The sequence below is a fragment of the Peromyscus leucopus genome, chromosome 4 (assembly GCF_004664715.2).
Source record: "Peromyscus leucopus breed LL Stock chromosome 4, UCI_PerLeu_2.1, whole genome shotgun sequence".
Taxonomy (NCBI): Eukaryota; Metazoa; Chordata; class Mammalia; order Rodentia; family Cricetidae; genus Peromyscus; species Peromyscus leucopus.
The window spans coordinates 1747896-1774625 of NC_051066.1; the positions used below are offsets into that span (position 1 = coordinate 1747896).

The 26730-nt window shown below is 49.9% G+C and overlaps 1 protein-coding gene across 9 annotated transcripts in view; it reads left to right on the top strand.

Moving 5' to 3' along the window:
* Dennd1a (DENN domain containing 1A) overlaps nucleotides 1–26730 on the top strand; it is a 507198-nt gene that overhangs the window by 463981 nt on the left and 16487 nt on the right. For 5 of the 9 annotated variants that reach the window (XM_028887902.2, XM_028887909.2, XM_028887911.2 and 2 more), the window contains one exon: nucleotides 23757–23845. In XM_028887902.2, coding sequence (XP_028743735.1) covers nucleotides 23757–23845 — 89 coding nt within the window. Of the gene's footprint in view, nucleotides 1–18225; nucleotides 18283–23756; nucleotides 23846–26730 lie in introns of all 9 variants that reach the window. The other 4 variants (XM_028887900.2, XM_028887904.2, XM_037204470.1 and 1 more) reach the window with 1 other exon arrangement.

The following is a 26730-nucleotide window of genomic DNA, read 5'->3' on the forward strand; positions in this document are numbered from 1 at the left end:
TTCAATTCCCAGCACCCACATGGAGGCTCACAACAGTCTGTACCTCCAGTTCCAGAGGATCCAACTCCCATTTCTGGCCTCCATGGGCATATACATGGTGCGTAGACATACATGCAAGCAAAATACCCATACATATAAAATAATTTAAATTTTGTTTTGTTTTGTTTTTTGAGACAAGGTCTCTCTATGTAGCCCTGGCTATCCTGGAGCTTGCTTGCTAGATAGACCAGGCTGGCCTTGAACTCACTGAGATCCTTCTGCCTCTGCCTGGGATCAAAATCATGGACCACTATGCCCAGCCCTTAATAACCATTTTTTAAAAACTGTTTAAGCCAGAATTCCATCAAGTACCATGGTAGCTATCTGGTGAACTGTGACAGAGATTTGGACTCCCAAGACCAGCTCTAGGAATATGGCCAGAAGCATGAGCCTGTCTCACGCTGAGCTGAAAACACTACCCAGCCAGCAAATGCCCCCAACACCCTTGGCTCCGAATGTCCTGAGAAGTTCCTTCTGCCCATTAGAAGTCACACATCATTCCCTGCAATTGAGCCATTCCTCACACACACATCCAGAAGTGTCCCATGTTCTGATACCTCAAACACAGATACCCAATTCAAACATAGACTCCCTGCCAGACTCCTTCCAAATCCTCATCTCCCACCTCAGAACCTGATTGACACACCAGCCCTGAACATTGCTCAGTCCCCTCCTCTCCATCACCTCTCTCACAGCCTTGATAATAAGCCAAATCAAGTACACTGTGTCTCCTGATCAACACCCCTGTTGCAACGTCCACATGGCCTTGCAGACAGCCATTTATTTCACTACCCTGCTCCTAGTCTCCCCTGGATGATTCCATCTTCCCCCTTGACCTGAACCAGGAGGTCCTTCACCTCTGTGTGTTCAAACCCAGAGCAGGTCCCTTTGTAAGCCTCCTGGCTCCTGTAGGAAGAGGTGGTTATTTCTGTACTCTACCCTAGGACTCTGCACACACCATTCTCTCACATAGCCTTGTGATCATTCCCCATGAGAACATGAGCCTCTCAAAAGTCCACATGTAGGCCCACTCAAAAGTAGGGCCTGGCATGGAGCTAGCAGTCTGTAAACATGCAGAGTTTTTATTATTGCTGTAGATGTTTAAATTGGGTTGTAATTAATTGACTATTATTGTTTGGCTTCTCCCTATGTGTACAGCAAGTTATTTGGTTTCATTTTAAGTTGCTATACTTACAATTCTGATCATTTGAAGAAACAATGAATATTCCAATAGTGCTCAAAAACTATTTGCAAATTCCCTTTCCATAAACAGGGATTTGTTTCCAAGTTGAGGCAGCTTTGAATGGTAAGAACTTGGATCCTGTTGCATTGTACTGTTTGTGTCTTTATGAGGCCTAAGGCCAATTGTAAATGCCCTGTGGAGGATGTAGGGGACAAGTCAGAGGACTGAGACACCCTTCCTCTGCACCCCAAGGCCACATGGACCTATGTGAGGGGGAAGGGGAGAGCTGTCAGAGGGAGAGGCCCTCATCTCTGAGTTACATGGAATACAAACTGCAGATACCAGGCCTGCAGTCCCAGCACTTGGGACACCGGGGTAGAAAGGTTGCCACACATTGGAAGCCAGTCTAGGCCACATAGGAAGACTGTCTCAAAAACTACATATTTGGAAGTTGGGGGTAGGTCAGTCGCTTAAGTGCTGGCCATGCAAATGCAACGACCCAAATTTGATCACCAATACCCTTGTAAAAAAGCTAGTGAGGCATGTGTGTGTGTAAGCCCAAGGCTGGGTAGGGCCCATTCATGTGGACCCTATGGACCTCCTGGCCAGCCAGTCTAGCCAAAACTCCCAATTCCACATTCACTGAGAGACCTTGTCTCAAAAAAACAAGGTGGACAGTAATTGAGGCCAGACATTGACCTCTGGCCTCCACATATGCACAGGCAGGTGTGCACACCTACACACATGCATGCATATGCACTACACATACATGCTCTAATGAGTCAGTCAATCAATCATAATAATAAAGAGAGGTCAGATTATGGAAACTCGGAGGCTGGGGTGGAAAGTCAGTAGATTTCTGTTGCAGCATGCAATGTTGCCTCCTTGAGAAGCACTCCTCTCATTTCCAGAGCTAGAGGTAGTAGAGAACTCAGCAGTGTGGGCAGAGCTCCTAGTGGACTCTGGAATGTGTACAGGTGAAGGATGGATACAGAAGGTCAAGGTGACAGTCCATCTCCCCCAACACCACCCTCCTTCTGGGACCTGTGTGCTAGGGCATCAGGTTGCACCTGTCTTACACACTGGGCACCTGGCTGGTCCAAGAACAGCTGAGGGAGAACAGTAGCACTGAGTTTCTCACTACCTCCCAGGTGCCATGCTGAGCTGAGGCCTCTGTTCCAGCTTCAACTGCCATGTGATCCACCAGGCCATCTTGTTGGGGAGGGGGTCTCAGGGTTTATCCCTCTTACTGAGAACAGGACAGGCATGGAGATAATGAGGACTTGTCCAACTCTGTGCATCTCAGACGAGAAGTCAGAGTTCATTTCAGGCCATATGATGGCCTGAAGCTTGGATCTTCCCCAGCTTTGCTGAGAACGTGTCTTCCTGGGTACATACTGTTAATCCGGGGTAGAAGCTGGGCCAGTGGTCCAGGATCTCAGGATGCTGGACCACAATAAAGTTTTGTTTCTGGTTACCTTCCAGACCTCAGACCCTCCTTAAGGGTCTCCTTAAGCACATTTCTGTGCTTCAGTTGGTGCCAAGACAAGTATACTGGTATCCTACACCTGGTAGAGACACCATAAGCCAAATCCACCATTAATCACAAAAGCATGCTGGGTACTTTCCTGGTGTGTGAGAGGGAGAGCTGTATGGATATATGTACAAGTTGGTTAGTATTGGCCAGGTTAGGTGCCAGTCCAGCTCTGAAGACCAAGGAAGGACATATATTGGGAATTTATATTAATTGGGATATATGGACTCACAAGAGATATAAAATCCAAAAAGAAGTTGTTTACCCAATCTGCTGTGATTATGGTCCAATTCTGGTATCAGATCAAGTTAGCCAGGCCTTTCCCCACTTTTTCAAGTACTATTCTCAACAGGCTCTCCTATGCAGTGGAAAGCTGGCAAACCAGTGCTGTCCACACCCTTCTAGGTATATGATCAGCATGAAAAGAAAAACTTCCATACAAGGTATGACCTTGACTGACTGAACCAGCTTGGATTCTGTGCCCATCTCCTAGGCAGTTATCATGGCAGAGGGTCCCCTACATGCTGAGGATAAATCCCATGGATGCACACACCTAAGAGATGAATTAGGGGTAGCTCCTGTCAGGGAGCTAGGAGGTGGAGAAGAGGACAAGATCTAATAATGTGCAGGACGCCCAGTAGGAAATTGTCCTTGTCTCTTGTTCTGTTCCAGAGAAGAGTTCATAGCCAGAGCTGAGGGAGCCTATGATGCAGAGAGTCAAAGGCAAACATTAAGTAGAACACCAAATTGGGGGGGGGGGGCTGATGACGCACGGCTTTAAACCCAGCACTCGGGAGGCAGAGGCAGGAGGATCCCTGAGTTTGAGGCCAGCCTGGTCTACAGAGTGAGTTCCAGGACAGCCAGGACTATACAGAAAAACTCTTGTCTCAAAAAAGAAACACAATGTGTGCCAGGGAGGTTAGGTCCCAGGTGAAAGGAGTGGGCATGCTTCTTGGGATGGACAGTGGCAGGGTCAGCAGCAGTCCACAGCCAGGAGTGAGGGAAAAAGCCAAGAGCCTAGGCCATGGATCAGAAAGTACCACTGATGGCTCCTCTGTGCCATATCTGTGAAAGCAGGCATGGCAGTAAATTCGGTCCCTTACTTCACAGAGCCCTCAGTCCTGTAGCTATTTAAAGTGCAACGGGTTTGGTCTCAGCCTTGTTTCCCTACCTAATTCATGGGGGACCCATCACTTCCTCAGAGTCAACTTGAGCATGTCACTACAACCTGAGTGTAGTGTTCAATAACCCTCTCACTCTAGACAAGATTCCTTAACCTAAGACCAACGGGGCAGCTTCTTCCAGCGGTGTCTTAGATGCATGGGGAAGCCTCCAATGGGGAAACTAGACTTAGCTGCTGTTTAGGCCGTTCTAGGATGGGCAGTAACTTCATGTGAAGTCCTAGACTCCCTGCCCTGTCCTGAGTACTCACCACTTGTTTTCTCCAGTGCTTACAGTGGAGAGCTCTTACCTTTTAAACTGTTGTATTAGCCCAAGGTGCGACCTCCAGAAAAACCCAACTAAAACTACGAAGGAATAAAATTTGAACAGTCTGACTGATTGAAACTCTGAATGGGCTTTGTGCCTGGGAACTGTGTTTGGTCCTCCCTTCCCATAGATGGTGCCCTTCCAAGGTGCTGACCTTCTGATATCCCCTGATGGAGAGCCCTGGGGCTGATGTACATGCCACTTCCAGCACTCTGTTTGCTCCAACATCTCCTAGTATCACTTTCTTTTAGTTTTATGTGTATGTGTGTGCACCATGTACATACAGGAGCCCGCAGAAGTCAGAGGAGGGTGTTGAATCCTCTGAAACTTGAGTTGTAGGCAGTTGTGAGCTGCCTTGTGGGTGCTAAGAACCAAACCTGGGTCCTCAGCAAGAGCAGTGAGCACCCTTAGCCACTAGCTCTCTCCAGTCCTCCTGATGTCTGTGTCTAACTTGTTTCTGTTTTAGAGTGGCTTACTCTGCCCTTGGATTTCTAAAACCTGCCCTTCCCTGTTCCACCAAGGTGTCAATCCACTGCCCCTCTACATCCAGGGGACATTATAAAACATTGCAAGTACTGACATAAGCCCTCAAGCTTGTGCTCCCCACCCCACCCTGGATTCCCTGTATAATCAGAATAGCATACCAGACTTCAAGGCCCAGCCACACTCCACTTCTGGCCAGTTCCTGCCTGCCCTGTAAGACTCTGTCAACCTCACCCTACACTGGGCTGAATCCTTCCTTCTCTCTAGCCCTGGAGACCTTGTATTCATTTATTTATCAGCTCTTTATGAACATCGGCTCCAGGTCAGAACCCCAATATGAATCAGCTCCTGCCATCTCTGCCACCAGGAATGCCTTCCTCTGCTATACCCGACAGCGCCCACAGCCCTCCCCAAGCACCCTCACTCCACCAAGCCGTCCCTGGTGCTTCCTGGCCACTCGGAGCCAGCTTTGTCCTTGCCAGCGGCTTCCTGGTAGTAACTCAGTAAGGGATGGTGTTGGTTTCATGGCTATCCCTGGCACCTCAAAGAGTCTGGCACAGACAAGCTCCCCATGAAAATTTGGGGGGTGGCCTGGAAGTGAGTGAGAAAAAGGAACTGCAGGCCTACCTACCTTGTGCCTTGAGCGAGTCCTATCTGTTCAATAGAGCAGGAGCCAAGAACAGGAGTATGTTTCCTTTGGTGCCCAGTTCCCATGTCCTCAAGCCTGTCCCCACTCAGCAGGGTGACAATAGAGTGCCTTTGCCAAGACACTGACCAGGACCTTAAAACATCATTCTTAAAGGGTCTATGTCGGAGCTGCTCCAAGTCCAGCTCCCTGCCAGAGAGGTATTAAAACCAGGACAGGAGTGGGAAGTCTAATTCAGTGAGATCAAAGGAGGCATTTTCTCAGATTAGACTTCTCAGGGCCAGAGGTGGGAAGTTTATACCAGCAGGGAAAAGGAAATAAAACATAAACTATGAGAGAGTCAATTCAGTATCCTTGGTTAGACAGGAAGTCCAGCCCAGTGGCCACAGTGTGTGCCTATCACATATCCCCCATTCATCCCTGATCTGGGCACTGCCTCCAGACCAGGGAAATTATTAACCTGCCCATGGCCTTGAGAATGGAGTCACAGAACCAACCAAGAGATGTAGGTGAGAAGGGGTCAAATGCACCGAGGAAGTTCTCATGATAGTGTGGCTCTGCTGAGCTGGAGCATGCCTCTCCAAGCCTGATGGCACATAACCTTTTCAACAGCCCTGCACAGTGGATGCAAGTGCTTTTCCTAGAGAGGTCAAGCAACCTGATCAAGGTTATACAGTAAACGGCAAGGCAAGGGTACAAAATTAGGCCTACCCATCCAGTGCCAGAGTCTAGGTTCTCCTCACCTCTCCCCATGCCCTCTTCAACTCCACCTGCTTCCCCAGGCATGGTTGGCTCACTTTGCTGCATTTCTCCCTCTCCTGCCTCAGACTCACACCTGCTGCCTTGACTTGGGACATTACTTTGTCTCAGCACCAGTTACTATAATGCAGAGGATTTCTGAATGCTCACCAGGTGCCTGGCAATGTGCTCAGCAGAGACTCTGGTGTTCTCATGTCCTCTCCCCCACCTGGCAGAGATGGGGGTACTAGCAGTTTCCTATATCCTAGACTGCATGCCAGTCTCCTGCATACATCACTCCTGTCATATGAGCGAACAGACAGTCTGAGGCCTTGGTCTTCCTGACAACACAACAGGTGACTCTTTCCGGACCTCATGAACTCACTCCTTCACTCATCTGATGCATTTGAGTCATGACAGGGTCAAGGCCCCTGGGTCACAGAGAATGAAATGTTTCCTGCCTCCCTGGCACTCAGTGGCTGAGAGAGGCAGTCCACAAACACTACAGAGAGGAAGTACTGATGAGCACAAGTGCAGGGCATGGAGAACAGAGCAGGCATCTTAGAGGAGGGAACATTCCCACTGGATCTGGAAAGACTCCCCATAATACTCACCATGGACTGAACAGAGCCAGAGTGGGGGTGAGCAGTCCAGACAGGAGAATGAGACTTCAGGGAAATAGAGGCCAACATGGGCACCAGAGGCCAGCAGGTAAGAGCTGGGCAGTGCCCAAACCTTGGGGGAGCTTAAATTGCACCCTCATGAGTGGCTTGGAGCCAGGAACAGGTTGTATTCAGAGGATTGGCTACTGGGACCTGGACAGCAGGGGCAGGCATAAGTTACAAAGACCGCTAACAATATCACTTGTATTTGAGGTGAGAGCTTGGGGAGCTCACGCAAGGATGCTGATTGTATGAGTGAAGATGAGGAGACTCACAGGCCAGAGTACAGCAGGCAGCTAAGTGCCTTCCATGGGAGCTATTGGAGTTTGAGGTAGAGTGACACAAATCTAGACACTGGCTGCATTTCTCCTCAACACCCTCGGCTGAGGCTTGCAGCACAGCCTGTGATGAGGAATATCCACTAGGCTATGCAGTTACTGAGTACCTCCTCTGCAGCTCAGGGCAGAGGCCCAACTGAAAGCTACAAGGCCTCCTTCAATGAAATGGGTGTAGCTTTCCTGTTCTTAAAGCCCTGTTTGTTCTCCCAGTCATGTCCCTTTTCCTCCAACTCTCCATGGCTTCCTCCTGCCATCCTAGGCTATGGACTGTTAAAGTCTCCCTCCTTGGACGGCCAGCTCTTTACCATCTGCTAAAATAGCTTTATAGGCATGCCTTTAAAAGTGTAAGCCCGTGCTGCTGGATCAAGAACATGGGTTGTTTCAAGCCAACCACTGGCCATTTTTGCAAACCCGTAGGAACTGCACAGTGTAGCTTGTTGGGTCTTTAATGCCAAGGATCCCATAAATAAGTAGCATCAGGTGCTGGAGTCTGGAAATAGAGATACTGGTATAAATAATGCATATTTACAAAATAAATGTACCAGTACATTAGTGTACAGCCATAACCAAATCACCTAGTTTAACAGTTGCAGGAGCTGCAAAGAGTTGCCAGGTGACTGGCTTCCATCCATCAGCATGCATCAGCATTAGAAATGACCACTGCAGGGAAGGAGGGTCCTCCTGCCTGGTGACCTTGAGGCCTTTGGTTTGAGGCAACTGGTTAGATTGCAGGTGGGTAGCCTGACACACAGCCTCTCTGCCAAAGTATGACACCTACTGTGGCCGTGTGTTCCTGCAGATGTCTTGAGGTCTGCCGCCAAGCAGAAGGCTGATTAGCACCAAGTTGCAGGATGTAATGGGTTGCACCTCCAGGAAGATGGCTGACTGGGCCAAGGATTTTCTAATTATGCAGATTCGCTTTGGCTTGCAAAGGGAGCCAGTGAGTTGACGTCCTGAGTGACTCTTCCCAGGACCCTATAACTTTGAGTCCCCACCGTGAAGGTAGGGCTGGGTTTTCACAGAGTCTGTGTCCATCTCTGCCACCCCACTCTGAGCTGTGAACCCCACTGGGCATCTGGCTCCAACATCTGGAACTCAGAAGAAGTAGCTAACAGAATGGCCACTGGAGTGGGCACCCCTCCCCTTGGTTGTAATGGCACAATGCTGGATTTCAGTATTTTAAATGAAAAATATATGCAGTTAGCTGTGCGCTGACAATGTCCTTGAGGATTTGACAGTGAGATTTTCCAGCAGTTGGTCTTCGTTAGGATCCTGGCGGTGTTTAATAAGGCAGTCGAACTGCTGGCACCTCGGGTTCCTGTTTGTTCTCCGAGGGCTCAGGGGCTGCTGCGGTAAGCACATCGACCAGAGCTGATCATTACAAGGGCGTACGCCACCATGAATAAAAATGTCACACGTTTTCCCATCTCACAGCGGTACAAAATGTCAGTCCTGTCAAACACACATTGCAGGGAGCTGTGTGCAGTCCGTACAAATTGGAAAGCTGCATATTCCCCCAGCCTTCTGATATTCTTCATTTGAAGCTGAAGAAAAACAGTTGTTAACCTATTAGCTAGGATTTTAAACTCTGCCGAGGCGCTGGATAGTAGACTTTGACACAGATAGGAATGTATTCCAGGGTCCAGGAATTTTAAACCAAGTTTCTCCATCCATTTGTTCCTGGAGAAGGGAAAAGAAAAAAAAAAAAAAAAAAAAACCACTTCTCTGTCTAGCAACCCAACTGCCTTTCTTTAACAGTCACACTGGGGAAATTTGGGATATTTCACATCTAAGCTTCCTAATGCTTCAATATCTGCATTCCACAAAAGGGGAGGGGGACTCTTGCTTTGGGGACTAGCCCTGGGCTCAGCCTGGCAGGTTAGGGTACCTGATGAGAAGCAAGCCAGGAATGTTACTACTCGTGTTGAGGACAAAGTAACCTGAGTGATGGGGATAACAACCAGTTGATGCAGGTCCCTGAAAGAGTCTGATGCTAGCTAGCGACTCACTCATAGGTGGACATTCATTCTGCGCTTACCATACGCCAGGCCTGTACCAAGAATCAGAAGTATCCATGTGAGAGAGCCCACACACACACACACACACACACACACACACACAAGACTTCCCTCTTAGGGAGGAAAGGAAACAAGACACCCCACTCTTTGGAGTGGGGAGAGTGGAGAGCACTCAGGAAAGGTAAAACAGCCTTGAGGGGTAGCAAGACTCCATCAGGTAGGTGAGAGTGAGGGCTGGTTTAGGACCAGTGTGTGTTGGGAGGACAGAGGCATGTGAAAGATGGAGCGGGTGCTTTGAGGGATAGCAAAAGAAGGCTACTTGTGATGGGCTAAGAGGTGAGGCCGTGGGGGCAAGGCTTGGGTCTTGACAGCTTGCTAAAAACAGGGATGTTCTCTTGGGCTGGGAAGTGAGAGGTTGTGGAGTATTCCTATCTTGACCACTGCAAACTCAGGAGGAAGCTTTTATTTTCATTTCCTGGTGCTGTGCTGTGTGGAGTGGACACCATTCCAGAGATAATAAATGAGTCTTCCTTTTGCTGAGCTGGCCCTGGCCCTTAATGTACTGGGCAGACTCTGGCCAAGCAGGGCTCAGGCCTAGAGGAATGCAGGCAGCTTCTCAGCAGACCTCCCCGTGGGGGTACAGAGAGCTCCAGGCTGTCAGGGAACAGCATCATGGAGGGGAGCGTGCCCTGGGCTCCAGCAGCATATGTCACCATCTGCTTTCCCCTGCTCTGTGTGTGTTGGGTGTCATGGAAAGTGTGTGCACTCAGGGCCACACCTGGGCTTCATTGTATCTGTGCCACCTGTTAGCTATGAGGAGTCACTGAGCCACACTGCCCCACTGTTTCTCCCTTTTAAGGCAGCATCACCTTCTCTGTAGCAATATTGAGACCAGTTGTCTGCCAAGCTCCTAGCACAGGCTGGTACACAGCGTGTGCTAATAGCCCTCAGCCCCTGTTGGTATCAGAGAACATCTGGAGGTCTTCCTTCTCACCTCACCACCATTGAGACCCCTGGACAATGTCGCCCAGGCACCCTTGATGGGATCCCAGATGGCCATCAAGTGGAGGGAGCAGCAGGGCACCTGCCTCCTGCGTCTGTTTAGGCAAAGAATGGTACAGTCAGCAGAGCCCCCTGCCCCTGCCCAGCCACCAGCCGCATCTGGTACCCGACCTCCAACGGCGAATGGGATGCCACCTATTCAGGCCCTGCACCTGCACCAACTGAAAACAAAGGGCTCCCCTCCCCCGACCCATGTCTGGCCCTCCTCCCTCCCCTGCTGCTGTCCCCCAAGCTGGCTGGGTCACCCAGCCACAGAGCAGCCTTCCCTCCCAGCTGCCTGGCTGCTTTTGTTCAGCATGTGAACTTCCCCGTCAGCCGAGCTCCTTGCACGGGAAGTAATCAGGAATCTTGACAAGGCTTCAAACCACAAATGCCACTACAAATTAACCAGCACCACTACAAAATACTACTCCTGTCAACATTGGAAAGAGTGTGCGGCTATTCAGGGCGGCCTGAGAGGCTTTCAGCGCAGCATGCAGGTGTGGAAGGCAGGGTATGGCAGCAAGCCCTGGGTCCTCTCTGGAGACCACTTGCCCTGCACAGGTGCTGCACTTTTCCTTCAGAACTACCTTCAGTCCCGGGACACCCTCTCAGCCCCCACACAGGTGGCACCTCAGGACAGCAAGCTTTGGGGCATATGAAAACCACCCTCTAGGCAACAGACAGCCAGAGGCTTTAGCACATCCCAGGTGTGTTCCTGTATGCTGGGATGGAAGGTAAGAGACTTCTGTTTCCCTGCCTGTAAAGTAGGACCCTGGCAGAGCCTTCATCCCAGGCTCGTCAGCACCATTGGCATGTTCTGGGTACCCCTAGCTCTCAAAGGGTCTCTGGAGTACAGTGCCCCACACCCCCTTCTCCAGGATGAATCCCTTCCTATCATATTGTGTGAGTGGACTCTCAGCAAGCAGATGGCCGCTCCATCCTCAGCCGTGAGGTCAGAGTTCCTCCTATTCAGCATTTTTGCAAGAATATCCACCAGACAAGAGCTCGTTACCTCTGCAAATGCTTTGGGACCAAGGATCTCCGGCTTCATTCTCCTGCCCTGCTGAGCCACTCAGACCTAGAACACATCACCAGGGCCTGGTATGCTCCAGCTGGCCTGGCTGAAGCTCTGAAGCAGAGACATGCATTTGATCCTCCCCAGCAAGCAGGATTAGCTCAGTTGTGGCTGGGCAAAGAGAACTGGAAATAATGACAGGAGTCGGGGGACAGAAGAGAGCCATGCCTCAGAGAAGCTGGTTGGGCATTTCAAAGGAAACACTCCATAAAAATATCACTTCAATACACTCCCTTTTGGAGGCATATCAAAAGAAGCCCTCTTTTATTTCCATACCTTGCATAATAGCACATTTCCAGTCCCAAAGAGTAGCAGAGCCTTGCTCCTGGCCCAGAGGCCCTTTGTAAAGCCATAGAAAGCGTTGTCTTCCCCTCCCAACAGGGTCCGCTTCACACACAGGTCAGAGTATTGATGTGAATACTAGCCAGGAAAATTAACCAGGTGAACTCTTCCCTCGTTAAACAGCAACAGAGTGTAATTGTGAATTCTTTCACACCCACTCTGTTCCCAGCACATTCCCAGGACAAACTGAGAAACCCAGTACCTTCTAGCTTCCCCTCAGCCCCTTCTTTGGACCCAGATGAGGTCTGGTGGGGAAGGAACGATGCAGATCACAAATTGCACTGAAATGATTGAGGTCCCTTTGGGACCAGCCCAGGAGACCAGTTCTCTCAGGCAACTTCCCCACTGGTCATGCCCACCTTTTCTGGGTCCAGAGCTTCCTCCCCAGCTGTCTTCCCAGGAGTGTTGCTTCTCCCTCTCGCTTGCTTGCACACCCAAGCTTGGCATGCGCCACCCTTGAGTCTCATCAAAGCATTTATCCTCTTGGACCTCAGGAACTACCCCACCTCCTAACTAACATTTCATCTCCTTTTGTGGCCCTGTTTTCTCCACAGTGAAATGTGACTTTTACCTCATGAGGACATTGAAGGGTTAGTCTTAGGATGATCATCCATTAAGGATAGAGGGATTTCATATTCATTCCTAAATAGACCTCTATCCCAATGTAGACACCATAGAACCACCACCATCCCCAGCAGCTAGTAATTGTCTTGAGATGGTGACCCTCTTCTGTAGGCCTGTCTTCTCCTGTTCTGTGTGTCCCTGGGCAAGGCCTCCACTCCCCTCACCTGTGTGACCCAAGGCAGGAGCCCTCACTCCTTGTAGAGGGCTCTCTGAGGTAGCAAATGTGCCAGGTGGACAGGCAATGCCCGAGACACATACAGACTGCTCCCCGGACATCCAGGATGCACCTAACATGCTCCCCAGACGTGTCGGGATGTGCACTAAGCTATCTGCGCCCCCCCTAATTCAGTGCCAGCAGATGAACATTTTCCACACCACAGCCATGTGCAGGATGCCCGCTCATCCATGCTGCCCAGGTAATTAAGTTGATATTCCAATGCCACTTCCCCCATGACCTTTTAGAAACAATGTGTTTTGCTGCATCAACAAATTAACTGCAAATCAGATGCTGTCCTTGTAAACGTGGGCTTCACAAACAATGAAGACTTATCTGGCCCCACACAGCTGGCAGAGAAATACCCAGGGCCAGGCCAAGGCTGACAAAGGCCATGGAATCCTGCTGTACTCTGGGACCTCTGTGCCAATCACACTCTCAGGCTTTCCCTCCTTATGTTCACTTCTTCCAGTGGTCCCAGGGCTGGAAGTTGGGCAGGCCTTCATGCCTAAAGAGGAGCATCTTATCATCTTCCTGGCTTCCTGTCCATTTTAAGCTCCAAGAACAGTATGGTTTCTTGTGTTCCTGACTGCATCCCTCCCGTTAGATTAGAAGAAAACCACCCTTTTTAGTCCAGCTTTCAAAGCCTCTTGTCTCTGACTCCACCAGCACCTCCAAGTCAAAGCTGCCCATCTATATATTCAGCCTCACTGTACTGCTCCTGGAGCACTGTGGCTCCCTGTACCATGCACCCAAACTCTCTACCACCCACATCTGGTAGAAGAATGCCCCCTCTGCCCTTGCACTGACTGTGGCACCCCTGTGTTCCCCCTGCCTTGTGACTGACTGCTCTACTCTAGTCCTGTTCACCCGTAGGTCCCTGCATCTGGTACAGTGTAGACTCCACTCTCTGATGAATCACCTACCTTTCTTGGAAACAAAGGGAAAGATATTGGTCACCTTCTTGTCTGTGTTTTCTCTTAAGGCACACATCCCTAACACAGATGGGACAGGGGGGTTCCGGACGACGTGGGAAACTCAGTTGGACAAGAATCAATCAGTGGACTGAGAGTGCCTGCCTTAGTTCTTGTGCTGTGTGGCCTCATATCAGTAATGTAACCTCTCTGGACTTCTGTTTCCTGTCTCCACACTGGAACTAAACCTGTAACTTGCTTTACTAAGAACTAGGGGGCTCAAAAGGTAGAAACAAGGTAGAAATTCCTTGAAGGAAAACATAAATAAAAGAGATGTCTGAAGTATAATGTCCTTCAGCAGAACCTGATTGAAGCACACATCTTGGAAAGCCAAGGTCCTTGTGTCCCCAGGATTTTTTTTGAAAGACCTAAGATTATGACACGAATATGCAATTGAGTGGCCTTGTCTCATCCTCAGGACCCCATCCTGAGTCCCCCTGGTTGTAACTGTGCTCTAGGAGTGTCCACAACTGTATTCTGACAAAGGAGTTGTTCGCAGCTCCAGGGGGGTTAGCTGAGACCTAACACGCACCCATGCACAGAGCTAGTTCTGAACTTGCCCAGAAGCAGATGAGCTGTGAGGTGAGAGTCCTCCCCTCCCAACCCAAAGGCTTAGCCCACAAAGACATTTCCCCCGATGGAAGTCAGACCTCACTAGAGTATACACTGCTGAAGAGAACTGTCTTGTTGTTCCATGAGGCCCCAGGCCTTAGCCCTGCATAGCTGTTCCATCAGCATCCAGGAGAAGAGCCCTTCCCTGTGTGGCCTTCAGCAAGGCAGGTGTGCTGAGCTGACCTTCAAGACCTTCAGCCCCCACCCTTCCTGCCACTCAGGAAGTGCCAAGTGCACCATTAATAGAACTCTTAGCCAATGATCCCCAAAGGCTGTGTAACTGCATGTCCATCACTAGGGTCCTAAGATGCACATATGATGTGATTGCTCTGCCCTGCCTAGCCATGCTCTGCTCCATGGTACAATCTTTCTCACCTGCAATTGTGGACCATGAGAATGTGAACTTGAAATTCAGAGGCCTGAGCCCATTGTGCCCCAGCACCATGTTCCATACAAGTGGGGACACTTAGTGGGTCTCTGCTTCTCACTTCTGTTCCTTGTAAGCAGGCCCTGCTGTGCCTCTGTACCCTAAGCTGCTTACAGGGGGCCACAGTCAGTGGAGCAGGGAGCCCCCAGTTCACGGTGATGACTGTCACTAATCCTGCCCAGCTCTGTAGGCTCTTCGAGCCACAGCTCATCTATTCCCACTGAGGCTGTCCTCTGGAAAACTGTGTTTTCCTGCATTTGTCTTTTCCTGGTTTTCTTCATCCCCTCTTTCTACCTGAACTACAGGCTATTTTCACCCCCCTCCCACATGCCCATCTTTGTCACCTGGGCATCTGTCCTGGCTTATTTGGGCAACTACAGCCACCATAGCCCAGCATCCCTGCCACTTTGTCCCCCAGGAGCAGAAGCTTCCTCCTGCCCTATCTTGACAGTGCTCATAGATGAGGACACTGAAGCCCAAGGTTCACCAAAGTCACCAAGCTAACCTGGGTGGAGTCTGACCTCTGTGGGAGGTCAGGAGGCACCCACAAATCAAGCCTTCTAGCATTCAAAGCCAAAGGGAGACTGCTCAGCACTGTAATCAGTCCTATCACTCTTCCAGGTGCCTGCCTGCTTCTGCACAGGTCCCCAGGGCCTCACACACTTCTGGCAGAGTGCCCTGATAATTGGTGCTGCCACCCCCTTCCTTCTCCCTCTCCCAGGGGTCTTTAATGCACACCTCTGAGAGTGTTCCATTCTCCTCCTAGCAGCCACCCTGGAAAGGTGGCCCTGGCCCGTGTTCCCACAGCTATGTGCTTTAGATTAGTGTGTACAACTGCCTCTCATGTGCAACTCACCTGGATCTCTGTTCTCAATGATGGTTACCTACAGGGAGAACTTGTGATGTCAGAGGGGCAGCAGGGATCCTGTTCTTGGTTGCTTAGGTTGGGCTTTGTTTTTACCTATCTGGTCATGTCAGGACATCTGTACTCACATGATCCCTTCTTGGCTTTAGTCCCGCCAGCTTCTGGGCTAAGTGTGGCCACCAAGCTGCTGCCTTGCCCCTTTATAAGTTCAGTTGTAAAAGAACCAACACAGGTTCATGACAGTCACAGCAAAATAAGGTATTTACAAGAACCTGCAGAACTAATACCCTTGTCACTGGATGGGGAGCCCAGTCCTCGGTGTTGCAGAAAACCATGTGTAGAGGCTCTAGAGACAGGAGGAGGACCAGACAAGGACATGCTCATCCTCAACTATAGAGCAACTTTAAGGTGAGCCTGGGCTACATGTGGTAGAAACCTTAAGCCAGTATCACTCACTGAGCACCCATGAAGTGCCCAGTCTTATGACAGGGAGGAATACGCTGGTGGTGAAGGCTTGTGTGTTGGATGTAGGGGGCAAATGAAACACTACAGCCTGGGACTTCCCAGGATATCTGAGAGTGTTGCAAGGAAGGGAAGAATGTCCTCAAGAATGTAGGACATAATTTTGTTCAAGACACTCATAGTTTGAGTTTGTTTGGTGGTGTTGAGTGTGTGCGAGACATAGCAGCTCTGAGTGTGCCGACAAAGATGGTGAGTCTCCAGAAGGAACCGGACAGCCCGCAGCATTTCCCAGACTCACGGCTGCAGAACCCAGCTCCGCTTTGGGCAGTGCATCTCCCGGGGCCAGTTTGAGAGGCCCCCCTTCCACTGAGATTACGTAAGCTGCAAGGGGCATGATTGGGCGTGCAATTTACTTTTATTTCTTTAGGTGCAGAATATGGGTTGGAAGACAGAGAGACTGAAAGTGAGGAAACCTGCTCCTGGTGGCAGCTGCTGGTGCCCACAGGCAGGGACATACAGTATCTCACTAAACCCTGTGGGGGAGATGCTGTTGCCCATGTGCTTATATGGGAACAGGGAAGCTTGGACTGGTTATGTAACAGCATGGAGTAACCTGGAGAAAAGTGGGCAGCTGGGGTTTATCCCAGAGGCCACCTGCCGAGCACTCTGCCACCAACAAGGATGGAAATAATGTAGCCAATGATGACATGCAGTGAAGACAGTGGGACAGGACAAGATGGCTATGCAGCAGGAGAACTCCAGGCATGAAAGAAGCAGGAGATGTGGCCTGAGGGGGGCGTGCACCCTCCCCATCCTCTTCTTCCTCAGGGGTGACTTAGGCACTCTGTCCCCTTCTGCCCTACATCCTCCCTGTAGGCCATGAAGAGGAAGAAGCATAGTAGCCCTGCCCATCTCTCTAGGCAACATCCCCAGCTTTCAATGAGCAGCCAACTACCTAACTACCAGGCAGCTTAGCCCTCGTGTCCTGCTAATGATAGAGGATCTGGGAAGCCACGGTTCATTTCCACTCATACCTGCTCTCTGAGTGCTGCCTCCACCAAGACCCTCAGGCCCTTAGGCTCCAGGGATGACTGTGACACAGGCTCTGCCTTCTAGGGGTCTGGTTCAGAGGCCACGCCAAGTGAGGCCCAAGTCAGTACTTGCTGAGGAAAAAATGTAATGTGAGCCACACATTTGAATCACATGGGGAATTCTGAGTAAAGCATGTAAAGAGTAAAATGAACAAGTGGGGCTGATTTTAATAACATATTGTACCCAACGTTCTACAAATATTAGCATTTCAACATGAAATCAGTATAAAGATTAGTAATGAGATGTTTTACATTCTTTTCTAAAGTCACTGAAATCTAGTGTGTATTTACACTTTGAGCACATCTTAATTTGGACGCAACATATATGGACATTGGCTTCTGTGCTGGCCATTGCCGGCGTAGCCATTATCAAATGTTGGTGTATCTTTGTGAACTAAGTGATTGAATGGGGGAGAGCCAACTAGAAGCCTGCAGGGCTTCCTGGGAGTCTGCAGTCTTGAACTTGTACAGATCTTTTCTGGCCCTTGCTCTGCCCACCCCTTTTCCTACTCGTGTTCAAGATATGTCGTCGGGCTGTTGAGAGGACAAAGTCTGGCTTTAGAGATAAAGTTCCATGAGGAAAGCTGAAAAGTTGGCCCTCTATTGATCCACATCATAACTGCAAAAGCCAAGCATGTTCTTCAAAGTGTATTTGTTCACCAGACATTTAGTAAGCAGGTTCCTCCCTCCCCAAGTCCCATTCAACCTACTGCAGGCACAGCAAAGGAATAGACTGTTTCAAATGAGAGCATGAGGGTAATGGGCCAGAGACTCCACCATAAGCCAGTCACATGTCAGCAGAGGCCCTGAGCACTTACAGCCCTGGAGACAGCATTTGACCTGTGCAGGACCTTGAAGGACAAGACCACATTTGCCAGGATGATCAGAATTGGGGCAGTCACTCTTCTTTGAGAGGCAGATAGGAAGTGAATAAGAGCCCAGGGCCACATGGGAGTTTTCCCAGATTGGGTGTGAGTAAACTTTGGGAAAGATCTACATGGTGCTACTAGCAAAACATAGGCATGCCAGCTTAGGACAGGAGCAACCACTGATGGTTTTTAAAGTGTGTGGTGTGGTGTGTGATGCCATGCATCAGTTTATAAAGTCCCCCTTGACCTGAGTAGAAAATAAAGAGCAGAACAGGGATTCTACTGAGAGAGAATTGTGACAATCCAGGCCAGAGAGGAGGCCAGAACTAAAAGCCTGCAGAGGGAAGCCTGAGAGAGTGTGGGTCAGGAGCAGAAGAGTACCTGGTTGGCTCCAGGCTCTAATGTGGGTACCTTGAGGCTTTTTCCCAGGCCATGTGTAGAGCTGCATGGAGCTATCTCAATGTGAACTGATGTTTTAAGTTTCCACTTTAATGCAGCTACAAAGACTCCATCCCACTCGGCTGCCGCCTCCCAAGATCCATCGTTCAAGGCCCGTGAGTAGCCGATGGTGTGCCCTCCCCATCTAACACTGCCTGTCCCTCTCCCCTGGCCTCACTAAACCTAGAGTGTGGACTCTCCTGCCTGGCACAAGGAAACTGGGAAATGGGTTTTCAGCTTCCCTCGCTGCGTGGCATGAGCCAGAACTTGCATTTTTCTGGGCTTCTCTCTCCTTTTTCTGAAATCAGTTCAGTGACTTGCAGGCCGTAGCCATGGGTAGCCAGGCTGCTGTGTGCAGCTTCACATCATTTAAGTGAATCTCCCAGAGAGAGTCGTATTTCTAGCCACTGAGCTCTAATGGCTCACTGCAAATGCCTCTTCCTCACAGAGGAAGCCACAGTCTGACGGCAGGGGTCTTATTCCCCCCAGGTCTTGGTTGGGAAACATTTGCTGTATCTTCCCAAGGGCTGAAAACATAGTGCCCAGATAGCTAGAGACTGGTGCTATCCCCTCCTAGGCTTCACAAAGAGAGATACCTGCCCACAAAAAGTACTAAGGAAGGGTTTGTAGAACAGCAATGTACAGTCCTAACCAGTCAACCACTGTGAACAGAGTAGGACATGGAGAAAGGCCCACATTTTAAAGAGAAATGCCAAGGGCTTGAGATGTGCCTGGGGACAGAGTGCTTGACTGACATGACAGAGCCTTAGTTTGACTTGCAGCATCAGTGCTGAGCATCCATGTGCTTCTTTTCCTGTGTACACAGACCTTCCCCTCCTGGGATGTAACTTTCTCAGTGCGAGAGAAACCTACTGAATGGTTTGATGGGGCCACTTCCCAAGGGAAAGGTCTCCAGTCTGTTGTCCAAGGTAACCATGCCCAAGCATAGGGTCAGCTATAGTCAGAGCTCCTGAAAAACTAGAGTGCCAGCCTTTCCTGGTGCATCCCTCCAGATCCATCTGATGAAGGCACAAAGACCATCCTTTGCAGGGACAAGGCTAAACCAGAAGTCTGTTGGAATCCATGGTGTACTCACCCAGCATCCACTGGGTAGCTACTGTCTGGGTGGATGTCAACATCCTGTGCTTCTGTTTCTTTCTTCCCCACTGAGTACAGAAGTTAGAGGTTTGAGATAGAGAAGAGAGATGTAAGTTGGGAATCTACCATTCTAGCCATGTGAGGTGATGGACCCATCCTGTGACCCTATGAAAATGTGATTCGCCCAAATCCCAGTTGGCACAGCTGCCAAGGGCCTGGAATTTTCTACCCCCATCATCAGAAGGAAGGGACAAACATCAAAATGACATGCTCTGGGGGACCCAGATTTGACCCAGAAGTATATCCGGGTCAAATCTTGTATAGTACAGCAAATGTTTCAGTACAAACCTTAGCAATATGGATTTGGGATTATCAGGACTGGGCCAGAATGCTGAGGATGGATATTTGGGCGAGGACCAGAGCTCTCCAGCCTGCCCTCCTCTTTTACACCAGGCCCTCATTCATAGTGTAGAAATGAACACAGAGGATTTTTGGAGGGCATCCAGAACAGAACCGGGCACACAGTAGCTGCTTTTACTCTTCCTAACATTTTATTAAAAGCCATTGTTTGCCTAGGATTTTAAAGCCACCAAACCATTTTGGGGGACCTCATCCCAGCTGAGCATCAAAGTACTCTGTATGCTAAGCATTGTGGTCACCCATTTTAGAGAAGATGTTTAGTAGCTTAACCCTTACCAAGGATCACCAGATTGTAGAACTCAACAGTCCTGGTGTCCCAGGTTCCCTTGGCTTCTGTCTGTGGAAATGAAATGAGCTCAGCAGTCCTGGGGCAGAGACTTCAGCTGGGAAAAAAACAAAACTGAGCACTGGCCAGATGGGTTTCCTGTGAGGTCTCTGGGGCAAAGTTCTGTCATGGCAGGGATAAGAGGTAGGAACTGTAAATACCTTTGAATGTGCTTAGGACTGAGCTGGGTACTCCATATTGTCTCATCTGCCCTTGCTCCAGCCCACAGAAGGCAGATGTCATTTCCCTAGTTTGTAGACAAGACCACAGAGATAATAAGAGACTGTGCTGGCCTTTGAGACCAGACCTTCTTCTCTAGTTCTCAACAGACAGCTTTTAGCAGCCACAGATGGGGAGTTGGGTTGGGGGCAGCCTTAGAGGCCTGGGCTCCAGACAGCCAACAGGTCAAAGAGGGTCTCTGAGAAAAACTCAAGTACTAGAGACAGCTCTAGTGGATCCTGGTCCTACCAGTGTGGGGACTTGGGTAGATTGTGGGGTGTCCAGGCATCTGAGAACTTGAGCAAGCAAATGTTACCCCAAAAGAAGACTGGGTAGCAGCTGCCTCTGCCCCTAGGCAGGGCAAGAGGTGATTGACTGGCCATGTTCTTAGGGTTCCCCTCCTCTGCAAGCAGAGCCACTGAGAGGCAGTTTAGGAGGCTAGAAGATGTTGTCTGGGGCCCAACATCCCCAGGCCACAAAGACTATTGTTCATTCATGTCAGCCTGTCCAGTGGACACCAGTCCACACTTGGTGGGAAGGAACTAGAGAGACCTGGGACATAGAACTCCTAAGGGCCACAGAAATGACAACCTGACAGGATTCCATGTCAGGATCTACTAGGTCACCTGGATGTAGACATCTGGCTAAGCTGCTGGCCAGTGTGGCGAGGCCATGCAGTGGTAGGCGCTCAGCCTTAACAACAGGGATCCTGGAACTCGGCGGCTGTGGCTGGAGCTCAGCTGTGACCAGAGGATCTGAGGTGTCTTCTTAATAAGGGGAAGGAAAGAGCAAAAGAAAATCATGCTGGTGTCTCCTAGATGAAGGACAGTGGCTGGAGCCACCAGGGAGAGGCAGGCTGCTGTGGACCCACAAGCGAAGCACTTTATAAGCTCTTTATTTATTATTTCTTGCTCACCATTAAAATCAAATGTACTTGGTGCTTTTGTATTCAATACACACTTAACCCTGCTGACTTAGATTTCTCAGGTTTTGAATCCGGTGGGGAATTGGCTGGCTTCCCAACTTTCCCCTCCAGTCCCCTGAACAGAGCTGGAGAGCCCTGTTTAGCATTCTCTCCCCTGGCACTGTTGAGATCCTAGCAATGGTGAACCAGCCCCTGTTGTGTATGGGAGCGCTTTTTCCCTCCACCCAGCCATCACCCTTCCTAAGCACCCCCAAAAGAGGGATGGTACTGTTAAAACACACTGGGGTTATCTGCATTGTCTTTTGATTCAGCTTTGATTAAACCATTCCCTGTGTGTATCTAGGCCTGGTTGCAGCCGGCCACTTCATGGTGTGTGTGTGTGTGTGTGTGTATGTGTGTGTGTGTGTGTGTGTGTGTGTGTGTGTGTGTGTGTGTGTTCACCTCTTGTGCATGCCTTTGTGGGTGTCTGTTTGTGAAACTATACACACTATAGTCTTCCGGCCCTGGTGCATTTGAATGTTTGTCTGTAATGATAATCCTACAACAGTGAGGTATGTGTGACTCGGGGTGGGTCTGTAACCATGGGGGTGACTATCTCTGGTCCGTTGTGTCTTTCCCACCCTCCCTCATCCCCCCCTCTCCCTCCTCTGTCTGTTTTATCATCCCTAATGAAGCAGTCTCCTCCATCGATCCTGCTGATTGCCAACCCATTCCTTTTGTTTGTTGGCGCTGAGCCATTCAGCAGCACTCTGACAGCTCAGCTCGTCTAATTAGCTCTGTTGTTCTTTTTCCCCATGTTTCACCACGTTGCAAGTTCAGTTGAAGTTGCCACAAACTTAATCCCTCCATTTCAGTAGCAAGTTCACATTCTTAACCTGTCTTCATTGTAGCAAGGAGCAGCCCTGTGCAGGACAAGCCGACAGGCCATAATGTCTGACCTTTCTGAGTGCAATCCCCAGGTCCACGGCAAAGGCAAAAGACCTCTTCCACCCAGCTGCACTCTCCTCCTTTGCAGTCATAGTCTCAGGGATCCAAGGGGCCTTGCTGGGAAAACCAGCTCCATATGAGAATGAAGGCAGATACAGCCATCCATTTATTCAGTAAATGTTGACCAAATGTCTGTTGGGTGGCAGGCACCATTCTAATAGCAATGACAACCACAATAGTATTTACCGCTGTTAGATTCCGGACAGTAATGCTGGCCTGTCTACAAATCTTTCTGAGGCTCCACTATGTACCAGGCACCTCACGGGATGGCGGAAAGGATTAAGACGATCTGCAGTCTATCTTCGTACCTGCACCCCCTCCCTCCCTTCTTCCTTCTGCTGTTGATAATAGGGGGCATCTAGATCACAAAGAAGCAGACAAGCATTTCTGGAGCCCCTGCTCTTTACCATGTCCACACCAGCTGTTCCCCCCACGCTGTGGTTGAGTCTTAACAATAGCCCCGTGGAAGAAGACAGTATGTTTTGTGGAATGTTCTTGGCCTTTACCACATCTCGGACTTGCCAAATGAGGCTGAGCTCAGACTGGCCGCTCCACAGGAAAATCTTTGGTTTGGTCAGACGTGTGCAGACCTGAGGGCTCCTTGAGACTCTGTCAAGACTGGTCTCGTATGCAGCCACCTTCTGTGATCTTGTTCCTCACCATGGTGCTGTTACCCACCAGTTGCGGAGGGTGGGGAAAGGGCAGTAGGTAATGGAGTGTGTGCTCTCCTTCCATCTGTCAGCAGAGCTCGGCTGGTGTATCATTGCAGTTGCAGGGAATGCAAGCCCCCTGTGCCTGCTGCAATGTTGGCTTGTCTTCATGATCAATAAGAGCCACAGAGGGGCATTCTCACCTCTCTTCCCAAACCTTTTGACATTGGAGGAAGTGGTCAGAGTACCACACATAAAGCTACATAATGATGATTGGACCAAATGAGACGCATCCTAAGAGTACCTAGAAATTCATGACCTAACATCCATCACAGGCTCTAATGTGTCAAAGAAGGAGGCATGTCTCCTCTGAGGCTTCATCTTGGTTTTCAGAGGTAGCAGCTCAGAATGACCCATCTACAGTGTCTGCTGCCCTCCTGCACCACTGACACCCTAAGCTGTGCTTTGTGAAGCATGCAGTTGAGCCCTGCTGGAAGACAGACATGGGGTGCCCCGGGAGCAGGCTGGTTTGGCTGGGCACTCTCTGGAGCTGTCACCTGCTTCCCCCTTCTCTTTAGAGAAGAAAATAAGTATCCTATAATTTAGCTGCAAAATTATATTGAATATGTTCACCCCCAAAACAGGCGTGGGTGGGACCTCTTTGTTCCACATACTTATAAGGGCTTTGTGGGATCCACCTCCCGTGTAGTTCACACCTCACTCAGCCCTCTGAGAAGCCAGTGGGTCTGTGGGTGAGGAAAGCCTTTCACATTAAATTCCAGGTAACAGATCCATATGCTGTCTGTTAAATGGTGGTGTTTCGGTGATAAAGCAGGACTCTGAAAGCCCAGACCGGTAGAACCTCTAACCAAGCCTTCTGGGCCTGACTATCCAGATGTTCACAATGGACTTGTGGAGCCTTTCCAAATCACTCCTTCTTGGGGACTTCCCCATGCTCATCCTTAGGTACGACCGCCTCGTCCGCATGTTGTCAAGAGACCGAAGAGCAACATCACTGTGGAAGGCCGGAGGACATCTGTCTCAAGCCCTGAGCAGTGAGTACTGTTGCCACCTCCTTTCTGTCCCCAAGAAACCAGTGGTGACCAGGCATGCAGTCCCAGCCTCCTCTTGGAGGCTCCTTGAAACCCTGAGCAGGTGTTTCACAAGGAGACCAAACGGGGGACAGGGCTTGGTCCTTGGTGTCAGAGTCTGAGGCTCTGTTGTCACATTATCAAGAGGCCCCCACAACAGAGAACCTGGACTATGTTTGATTGGTGAGGCCCAAAGAGCACTCAGTCACACTCCAAAGGTCCAGGCCCCTCATACTGAAGATGCAGAGTCCACAGGTTAGAATAAGCTACCTTACCAAAGGGGTTGCCTGCTTAGCAAGGCCCCGTCATTTTAGGCCCGGTGGGGTTCGAAGTCTCTGTCATTTGAGTTTGTTACACACAAGACATCCTTACCCTTGGTCTCTCCTGGGCTATAGCACCTGTGCTACTAGGACTTGGCTTCAATATCCCCTCTGACCTGCAGCTTCTCATGGCACCCCAGGACCCAGCCTAGCACCAGCTTCGGTCACATCCTGCAGCTGTTGGGTAGATGGAGTGACTGAACCTGCAGGGTCAAAGCTGGAGACAGCCTCAACTCTCAAGCCAGCAGGAGAAGGCCACGCTGTTTCTCCTGTCCCAGTGTACATAGTCCTTGGCCTCTGTCCAGACAACTGGGCAACTACTCAACAGCTTCCTGGGGTATCTTTAGAATGTTCAGGAATCCATCTTGGCCTAGGGTTGTTTGAGGGCTGAGGAAAAAACACACACACACACACACAACAACAACACTGTCCTTTGTGTGCCCCACTTTACAAAGAACTGATGCCAAAGAAAAGATTCCAAAATGTCAGGCTGTGATCTAGCCTAGGTGCACTTCAGTTCTCCCTTGATCCTCTGCTTTATTATAGAACCAGTTTGAATGGTCTTTACCCAGAGAACACAAGAATGGGGAAGAGGGAGAGAGAGAGAGAGGAGTATGCATGTATGTGTTTCTGGAGATGCTGGGATATGTGAGATTTTGAAGAGGGGACACCTGAAGTTGGGGCAGGTTTAACTTGGGTTCTGCACATTGCCATGGTCAGAATATTGAGGGACATCTCCCTTGCCATGGATTATGACTGCCCCCTTGTGGTGAGAATGCTGCATGGCTCTGGTTTTCCCCTTGCCCTAAAGATTTCTCTTGAGGAGGAATTAGCCACCTCTTGTGGCCTTTTACACAGTGTCCTGGGATAGAGGCCATGGACCTGTAGATATTGAGTTATAAACTCAGGATGTTCTTGCACCACACACACATTCATTCTCATTCTATCTATCTATCTATCTATCTATCTATCTCTGTCTCTGTCTCTGTCTCTATCTCTATCTCTCTCAAACCAGACCAGCAGCAGTCCATATCCTACAGAAACACATTCCCCACTTTGTGTCCTGATTAGAGATTGGACTTGCCAAACACATTTATTTATGCTGTTTTAGTGTGTGCAGAGAGCCGATTGTGTTGAGAAGGTAGCTCTTCTGTTAATTGCCTTAGCCTTGTTGGTATCACCTCAGTATTTTCATGGAATGTGCCTGTCTTAGATTTCTTTCCAGAAAGCATCAGGTTGCAATGAACTGGACAAGGGTGTGGGGGCTGGTTCAGGGGCTGGCAAACAACGGTGACAGGAATTAAAAGACTGGTTTGTGAGCAACGCTCAGCACAGCTCAAGCTGGCCAGGAGGTAGCAGGGAGTGCCTAAGACGTCATTCCTAGGGTTTCTTTTCACATTGTCTTAATGAGGAAGAGGGGAGGCTGGGCTCCCATCGTGCCAGTGACATTTCTGGTGCCACCCGGGTATTTTCCTGCATCTCTTCCACGCTGCCATCCCCCTACACCCCCCATGCTCCTCCACTTCAAATGCCATGTCACAACAGCACGTGGATGTGTTTCTCTCAGCTGTCACCAGCTCCAGCTGGCAAGACCAACTTCTTGAAACACAGGAAGCATCCAGCGGAAAATATTTTAATAAAACAGATTCCTCATAAAATATTGTTCTAGAAGGGAAGGAAAACAGCGCCACCAGTCTGTCGGCTTTGGGTTGGGAGAGTTGGGAAGAGGGGCCAGCAGGCAGGAGCGTCCAGTGGGTCTTTGTTGAGGGTGGTCCCAGGGGCACACGTGGACTCAGGACCTGTCGTCCATTCTGACTTTTTTTGAATCCTGGTTCTTGGTCTGCTGGGTGTAAGTGCACTGGGATCCTGGAGACCTTGAGTTGTGGGGAAACGATGACCCCTCTTCCTGCCTGCCTGCCTGGCCCTCACTGCAGGGTGACCCCTCTTCCTGCCTGCCTGCCTGGCCCTCACTGCAGGGTGACCCCTCTTCCTGCCTGCCTGCCTGGCCCTCACTGCAGGGTGACCCCTCTTCCTGCCTGCCTGCCTGGCCCTCACTGTAGGGTGACCCCTCTTCCTACCTGGCCCTCAGATCAGCAGCACATTCAGTAGTTACCTCTGTTTAGCATGATGGAGCCGCTTAAGAACTGAGCAACTCTGAGATCCAAGATCCAGCAGCAGCTGGCAGCTCTCGGCTCAAGTCCATTTCTTCCTTTCCTGCTGACATGCCTCTGTCCATTGCTCCATCTGTTCATTCATGTCCGTTCTTTCATCAGACATCTTTGAAACCCTACTAGGCACATGCTAAGAGGCCTTCAGAGGGAGTTCCCATGATGACTCATCTATTGACTTACATTTACCCAAAATGAAATTTCCTTCATGAATTAAGGTTTCCTAGCCCCTTAAGGCCATTTCTTGGCATTTGGATAAGCACTTCAGGAGATTTTTTAGGGAAACAGTCTATGTTTCTCAGTCACCAGTCACTAATTAGCATGAGGTTAAGGGCTGGGGAGATGGCTCAGTCACTATTAG